General features: G+C 41.7%; 1 protein-coding gene across 1 annotated transcript in view; it reads left to right on the forward strand.

The window, feature by feature from the left end:
• The window catches only part of LOC128696795 (phenoloxidase-activating factor 2-like), a 65,923-nt gene extending 59,194 nt beyond the window's left edge, over positions 1-6,729 (forward strand). The window contains exons 8-9 of the mRNA XM_070096007.1: positions 5,313-5,467; positions 5,664-6,729. Of these exons, the coding sequence (XP_069952108.1) occupies positions 5,313-5,467; positions 5,664-5,670 (162 nt within the window). The 3' untranslated portion in view covers positions 5,671-6,729. The remainder of the gene's footprint in view (positions 1-5,312; positions 5,468-5,663) is intronic.
• The last annotated feature ends 2,349 nt before the right edge of the window (positions 6,730-9,078 follow it).

Below are 9,078 nucleotides of genomic sequence, written 5' to 3' on the forward strand. Positions count from 1 at the left end.
ATATAATCATAAAACTGTCTGTGAACTTTCACACGTTTGACTCAACTTCAGTCAACGCTCCGTGCAAATCAGTGGACCCAAAATTTGAAGCTATTGTCGAAATTATTGTCAAAATACACTTCCTGAATATGATATAAAATTTTAATAAGGCCCTTAAACATATACCAGGTACATCTTATAACCTAACTGATTCAATTACTTGTGATGTAATCCACTTTATTGTGCAAACAAAGAAATATTGACGCTGGATTGTCACACGAAATTAAATTACAAGTCATAATATTTATCCAGATACAAGTACAAGTGTTACATTGACCGTAAATAATGCTGTAGTCTTCCTGTAACACTGCACGTAACACCGACCGTCCTCGGTATTCCTGTAACACCGCACGTAACACCGACCGTCCTCGGTATTCCTGTAACACTGCACGTTACACCGACCGTCCTCGGTATTCCTGTAACACCGCACGTAACACCGACCGTCCTCGGTATTCCTGTAACACCACACGTAACACCGACCGTCCTCGGTATTCCTGTAACACCGCACGTAACACCGACCGTCCTCGGTATTCCTGTAACACTGCACGTTACACCGACCGTCCTCGGTATTCCTGTAACACCACACGTAACACCGACCGTCCTCGGTATTCCTGTAACACCACACGTAACACCGACCGTCCTCGGTATTCCTGTAACACCGCACGTAACACCGACCGTCCTCGGTATTCCTGTAACACCACACGTAACACCGACCGTCCTCGGTATTCCTGTAACACTGCACGTAACACCGACCGTCCTCGGTATTCCTGTAACACCACACGTAACACCGACCGTCCTCGGTATTCCTGTAACACCACACGTAACACCGACCGTCCTCGGTATTCCTGTAACACCGCACGTAACACCGACCGTCCTCGGTATTCCTGTAACACCACACGTAACACCGACCGTCCTCGGTATTCCTGTAACACTGCACGTAACACCGACCGTCCTCGGTATTCCTGTAACACCGCACGTAACACCGACCGTCCTTGGTATTCCTGTAACACCACACGTAACACCGACCGTCCTCGGTATTCCTGTAACACCACAGTAACACCGACCTTCCTCGGTATTCCTGTAACACCACAGTAACACCGACCGTCCTCGGTATTCCTGTAACACCACAGTAACACCGACCGTCCTCGGTATTCCTGTAACACCACAGTAACACCGACCTTCCTCGGTATTCCTGTAACACCACAGTAACACCGACCTTCCTCGGTATTCCTGTAACGCCGCAGTAACACCGACCTTCCTCGGTATTCCTGTAACACCGCAGTAACACCGACCGTCCTCGGTATTCCTGTTACACCGCAGTAACACCGACCTTCCTCGGTATTCCTGTAACACCGCAGTAACACCGACCTTCCTCGGTATTCCTGTAACACCGCAGTAACACCGACCTTCCTCGGTATTCCTGTAACACCGCAGTAACACCGACCTTCCTCGGTATTCCTGTAACACCGCAGTAACACCGACCGTCCTCGGTATTTACAACAATAATAGCTATTATTCCCAGACCCAAATTAACGTCAGGAAATTTTCTACGATATGAAATTTGACCTCGAATTAATTTTTCTCAGTTGTACAAAGTTGTACTCGGTTCTTACTTAATTGTATTTGTACTCAGCTCTTAATTGTATTTGTACTCAGCTCTTAATTGTATTTGTACTCAGCTCTTAATTGTATTTGTACTCAGCTCTTAATTGTATTTGTACTCAGCTCTTAATTGTATTTGTACTCAGCTCTTAATTGTATTTGTACTCAGCTCTTAATTGTATTTGTACTCGGCTCTTAATTGTATTTGTACTCAGCTCTTAATTGTATTTGTACTCAGCTCTTAATTGTATTTGTACTCAGTTCTTAATTGTACACAAATAACCCGCAGATAGAAAAGAGGAGCTTACGACGACGTTTCGGGTCGACTCAGACCGAAACGTCGTCGTAAGTTCCTCTCTAAGTGCGGGTTATTTGTGTATAGTTCCAGTCACGGTATTGTGCCTTTTTGTTATTCGTAATTGTATTTGTACTCAGTTCTCGCTTAATTATACTTAGTTGTACTCATTTATTTCTTAGTTGTTCTCTATTTTCACTAAGTTATACTCATTTAGTTACACAAAGTTATACTAAGTTGTACTCTCTCTGTTGTACTCGCTTAACTGTATTAAACTATACAAAGTTGTACTCAAATGTACATATTTGCACTTAGTGTCACTAGCTTAGTACTTGTACTCATTTGTACTCAACATTTCTACTCACCTAGATGTACTGTCTCTGTACTCAACAAATTGTACTTAAGTAGTTCTACTCACCCGGTTATACTCACCTATTTGCGTTCTCGCAATTGTATTTACCTAGTTGTATTCACTTTGTATTCAGTTGGACTCGTGTGATTGTACTTATTTGCACTTATAAGGTATAATCGTTTAGTTGTACTCATTTAATTCTCGTCTATTATCCCTATTTGCACTTGCCTACTTGTACTCAGTTACACTTACGTACATGTACTCAGTCTCACTCATGTAATTGTACTCAGTTTCACTCACGTGGTTGTACTCTCACTCACGTAGTAGAACTCAGTTGCACTCAGTTGTACTCAACTAGTTGTACTCATACAGGGTGCTTGGCTGGTTAGTCGTCTCTCACAAGGTTTTAAACATGGGTTCACTTCAGTGAACGGCTGAGATTCGAACCCTTGACAAGCCAGTCGTAAAACTAACCACCGGAATATTAGCTTTCGATTCCCACCTGCGAGTTATTTACAATCCTGTTTTTACAATTTAGTCTATATTTCTAATTTCTTCCGCCAGTTTACATTTAAGTAACGAAATTCCAAATATTTCTTTTAAATTATCAGCTTATATGTGTACACATTATTTGTAAGCCCAAGGTGATATATTGTCTAGTCCTGCTGCTTTTTTTGGGGTCAGTATTCACCAGTAATTTTTAATTCTATATTTTTTTTTCAGTGGCTCGCAGTTCCAATGGTTACTAAATGTTGGTGACAGTAGTACCTATTAGTTATAAGTATGACCATGATTTTTAAAGGGGTGGAAGGGTAATCCAGAGCAAGGCTTCGGTCAGATGACCAAAAGCTCCAGTTGCTGGTCAAATGACTAAGACCCTCGTCAGGAAACACTTGGTCCTGTTTCCTGACGAACCTTACCTACCTAACCCTACCAACCTAAGTTGCTGAGAGTCCCTGCTAGTGTCACAACACTCCGCAACTTCTCATTCAATATCTTCCACATTTTCCCATTTAATTTAGAAATTTTCTCCTGTGTTATGTTCCTACACTTGGACCTTCTCAGTTTCCTGTGATATTTTCTATTTTTTTTTTCATTACATTCATTTCCGGCTTCTGTGATTTGTTTTACATTAAAAAGAAGCGCTATACCCGCATGGCTCACCTGAGTCGCTGGTTAGGAAGGTAATATAAATGATCCAAGATTTTTATGTTTTTTTCACAACTCGCTGTTCAATTATTCTTTTTTTTTTATTTTGTTTTTATTGAGTCGACTGATTCCATTTTCATGTTAAAGTGTTTTATTTGTTTATATGATATATTCTCATCACTATAACATGTTCCATCCTGTTTCACTGTGCTCGTGCTGATCACAGCTAGTAACATGTTACAACTGTTATAGCAGCGGATGTTATAGCAGCGGATGTTATAGCAGCGGATGTTATAGCAGCAGATGTTATAGCAGCGGATGTTATAGCAGCGGATGTTATAGCAGCGGATGTTATAGCAGCAGATGTTATAGCAGCGGATGTTGTTATAGCAGCAGATGTTATAGCAGCGGATGTTATAGCAGCAGATGTTATAGCAGCGGATGTTATAGCAGCGGATGTTATAGCAGCGGATGTTATAGCAGCGGATGTTATAGCAGCGGATGTTATAGCAGCGGATGTTATAGCAGCGGATGTTATAGCAGCAGATGTTATAGCAGCGGATGTTATAGCAGCGGATGTTATAGCAGCAGATGTTATAGCAGCGGATGTTATAGCAGCAGATGTTATAGCAGCGGATGTTATAGCAGCGGATGTTATAGCAGCAGATGTTATAGCAGCAGATGTTATAGCAGCGGATGTTATAGCAGCGGATGTTATAGCAGCAGATGTTATAGCAGCGGATGTTATAGCAGCAGATGTTATAGCAACAGGTGTTATAGCAACAGGTGTTATAGCAACAGGTGTTATAGCAACAGGTGTTATAGCAACAGGTGTTATAGCAACAGGTGTTATAGCAACAGGTGTTATAGCAACAGGTGTTATAGCAACAGGTGTTATAGCAACACGTGTTATAGCAACAGGTGTTATAGCAACAGGTGTTATAGCAACAGGTGTTATAGCAACACGTGTTATAGCAACACGTGTTATAGCAACATCTGATATAACAACATGTTATAGCAACGTATGTTATATGTAAAGTAAAAGGACACAATTGTAACTAATGTGACATTTTATTGTGGCAACGTTTCGCTCTCAAGGAGCTTTATCAAGCTGTTACAAACAGTACATGGACAGAGGGTATATATAGGCTCAGAGTGAGATGCAATACTAGTGGTAGTAGTAGTAGTAGTAGTAGTAGTAGTAGTAGTCACATAAGTTGTAGTAGTAATACAATATGGTAGAGCAATTAACTCGTACATGAGTAAAAGGATATAAAAGTTATTACTTGGGTAACATAAAAATAGGTTAGACAAATATAGACTGGATAGAGGCAGCCTGTTTCAGTGTTATAGCAACATATGTTATGTTGCTATAACATGTTGCTATAACATATGTTGCTATAACATATGTTGCTATAACATATGTTGCTATAACAAATGCTGCTATAACATATGTTGCTATAACATGTTTCTATAACATAAGTTATAGCAACATATTATAGCAACATATGCTATAGCAACATATGTTATAGCAACACACATTATAGCAACATATTATAGCAAGATATGTTACAGCAACATGTTATAGCAACATATGTCATAGCGACATGTTATAGCAACATATGTTATAGCAACATGATATAGCAACATATAGCAACATGTTATAAAATATTCTTGCCACGTGGATTGTTAATTTCTATTTTATAGTTTTTAATTTTTAATATTTCTAGATGTAATAATCTCGGTGTTTCCATCTCGCACAGTTCATCATAGCTTAAGGCTGTATTATGATGCTATTTAATATTTATGAATTATTTTAATGCTGAATCATTCTTGTATTAGTTAATAATGTTATTTAATGTGTGGATGTTGTAGGGTGACGGAGGTGCTCCACTGGTGTGTAGGCCTGAAGGTGGAGGCTGGACAGTAGTAGGTCTGGTAGCCTGGGGTATCGGCTGTGCTAGTAGTGAGGTGCCAGGTGTCTATGTCAGTGTTCCTGCCTTTGCTAACTTCATCCGTCAACATGTAAGGTAAGATACTTACCTTGCCCTAAGTTTTGTTTGGCTGTAGTGTGAAATAGCAGTTTGTATGGAAAGACGTGAAAAACATTACTAACATTAACTACATGGAAGAGGTTGTCAAAATATCTTGTGTTGGCAATTTCACTTCTGTTTTTTTACCAATGTGAGAGTGAAATATAATATATACATAACTTTTCTCTTGTAGAGACTAAAACGCGGTGACGACCCTGGCAGTGACTACTGGCGTCTGACTACCTTGGCAGTGACTACCAGCGTCTGAATACCCTGGCAGTGACTACTACCGTCTGATTACCCTGGCAGTGACTACTAGCGTCTGACTACCCTGGCAGTGACTACTAGCGTCTGACTACCCTGGCAGTGACTACTAGCGTCTGACTACCCTGGCAGTGACTACTAACGTCTGATTACCCTGGCAGTGACTACCAGCGTCTGACTACCCTGGCAGTGACTACTACCGTCTGATTACCCTGGCAGTGACTACTAGCGTCTGACTACCCTGGCAGTGACTACTGGCGTCTGACTACCCTGGCAGTGACTACAGGCGTCTGACTACTCTGGGAGTGACTACTGGCGTCTGACTACCTTGGCAGTGACTACCAGCGTCTGACTACCCTGGCAGTGACTACTACCGTCTGATTACCCTGGCAGTGACTACTATCGTCTGACTACCCTGGCAGTGACTACTGGCGTCTGACTACCCTGGCAGTGACTACTGGCGTCTGACTACCCTGGCAGTGACTACTGGCGTCTGACTACCCTGCCAGTGACTACTGGCGGTCTGACTACCTTGGCAGTGACTACTGGCGTCTGACTACCCTGGCAGTGACTACTGGCGTCTGACTACCCTGGCAGTGACTACTGGCGTCTGACTACCCTGGGATGCAGCCTCGTCCACCAACCATTCTCGTCAGTCTTCATGTTAGGCTTCCTAAATTTATATAATTTTACTTAATATCAATAAAAACCATTAATTTCGTGATGTTCAGACCTTTTGTGGAATTTGTGTAGCAAACATTTTATACAAGTCTTATTTATCAAAACAATTGTTGCTTTGTAGCCAAAACCGCAAATTTTCCCTACAAAGTCGGTGATCATCGTACACTTGCTGGATTACTGAGTCACTCAACACTCACTACAGAATGATCATGTAAGGTCTTGGAGTGAACACTGGGAATACAAACTTTTTTTGTAACTACGTTGCACAATTAACAACAGTTGTTTAATAGTGTATAAATAAAATTGTCTCTACATCTGGGTTTTTTCCTTACAACTCTTGAAGAGCGATTATCTATTTCATTTTTTTAGAAATTCAAAAGCAGAGCTAATATTGAGATTCTGAGCTTAAATATCATGGTTCCATCTGCTGCTCTGTGCCTCAGGTTCTGTGCTACCAGGACGTGAATGATAGCAAATGGTTCCATAATAACTGCTGTAGCGGTAGAGCCACTTCACCCAGCCAGGCTTTATGAGGTACTGGCACTGTGACAAGAACAGAGTGGTCATGGATGAACTCGAAGTAGCTGAAACACAGTGCTTCCTATTTACTCTTTAGTGTTGCAACGGGTGAGGAAGGTATTCCCCTCGTCTCAAGCTTTTGGGTATTTTTTCGCAGTTGGATTTCATCGTCGTCCTCAAGGTCTGGCGCACCCTCCCAATATTACCTTGAGACTGGGGAAAATAAACAGCTAACAAAGTAAAGAAAATACCAAAATGTGATAACCCTTCGTGGGAAACTTGAGAAGCAAAGTTAGTAAATTGTTCTGAATGTATCTCCTTAAAAAAAAAATCCAGTATTGGGCACCTGCTTAGGCGAGATGGGACATACACAGATGACATACAAGAAATGAGTGAGATACTCAAGTCTCAGTATGACTCAGTGTCCAGCGAGCCGCTGCCCAGACTAAGGGTCGACAATCTAAATGAATCTCTATGAACGAGCCCAAAATTTGGTCATTTCAAAAATCTCGGATATTATCCTAACACCACAAGACTTTGAATAGGCAATAAATGACATGCCCATGCACTCTGCCCCAGGGGTTAGTACTCCGTGTTCATCAAGACTTGCAAGACGCCCCTGCCACGTGAATCCAGCATTCTAGGGAGACGGAGCAAGAACACAGGGGTCATCCTACACTCACTAAAATCAACAGACATAGCCCCACTCTACAAAGGTGGCAGTAAAGCATTTGCAAAGAACTACAGACCGATAGCACTAACATCCCATATCATAAAAACCATTCAAAGGGTTCTAAGAAGCAAGATCGCTATCCACCTAGATACTCATCAGTTACACAACCCAGGGAAACACGGGTTTAGAGCAGGTCGCTCCTGCCTGTCCCAGCTACTGGATCACTATGACAAGGTCCTGGATGCTGTAGAGGATAAACTGAATACAGATGTAAAATACATAGACTTTGCAAAAGCTTTCGATAAGTGTGACCATGGAGAAATAGCGCACAAAATGCGTGATAAAGGAAAAACAAAAAAAGTTGGTAGATGGATCTATAACTTCCTGATAAACAGAACACAAAGAATAATAGTAAACAGAATAAAGTCTGCGGCAGCTACGGTGAAAAGCTCTGTTCCACAAGGCACAGTACTCGCTCCCATTCTATTCCTCATCCTCATATCTGACATAGACTGATATGTAAGCCATAGCTCCCGGTTTGCCATGACAGTGACCTCCATCGAAGAGACTGCGAGACTCCAAGCGGATATCAACCAAATCTTCGAATGGTCCACTCAAAACAATGTGGAGTTCAATGAAGAGAAATTTCATTGAACTTTCAATAATAAGGACGCCAAGCCCATGATTCTCTTCAAATCGCTTGTGCTCTCTAGGCTGGAATATTGCTGTATGCTAACTACCCCCTTCAAGGCTGGCGAAATTACTGACCTGGAGAGTATACAAAGAACTTTCATGGCACACAAGTATGATAAGGCACCTAAATTACTAGGAACGGTTGAAGGCCCTTGATCTGTATTCCCTGGAACGCAGGGAAATCCTAGAGGGATTAGTACCAAACTTCCACACGAAAATCACTCCCTTCAGATATTTGGGAGTGGACGTGTCAGCAGATGGGTCTATGAAAGATGATGTGATTCATAGAATTGACAAGAGGAAAAAGAACTTTATCCAGGAAAGCAGAGAGGAATGTATGAGAGCATATTTATACCAATGCTCTTGTATGGGTATGCAGGATGGGTGGTGAATGTTGCAACAAGGAGAAGGCTGGAGGCAGTGGATATGTCATGTCTGAGGGCAATGTGTGGTGTGAATATAATACAGAGAATCCTAAGTTTGGAGATTAGGAGGTGTGAGATTACCAAAACTTTTACTAGGAGGGAATATTGAGATTTTCTGGACATGTGGAGAGGATGGAACGAAATAGAATGACCTCGAGTGTATAAATTTGTAGTGGAGGGAAGGCGGGGTAGGGGCCGGCCTAGGAAAGGTTGGAGGGAGAGGATAAAGGAGGTTTAGTGTGCAAGGGGCTTGGACTTCCAGCAAGCATACGTGAACGTGTTAGATAGGAGCAAATAGGGACAAATAGTTTTTAGGACTTGACGTGCTGTTGGAGTGTAAGCAAGGTAACATT

This window comes from Cherax quadricarinatus, chromosome 52 (genome assembly GCF_038502225.1).
Source record: "Cherax quadricarinatus isolate ZL_2023a chromosome 52, ASM3850222v1, whole genome shotgun sequence".
Classification (NCBI taxonomy): Eukaryota; Metazoa; Arthropoda; class Malacostraca; order Decapoda; family Parastacidae; genus Cherax; species Cherax quadricarinatus.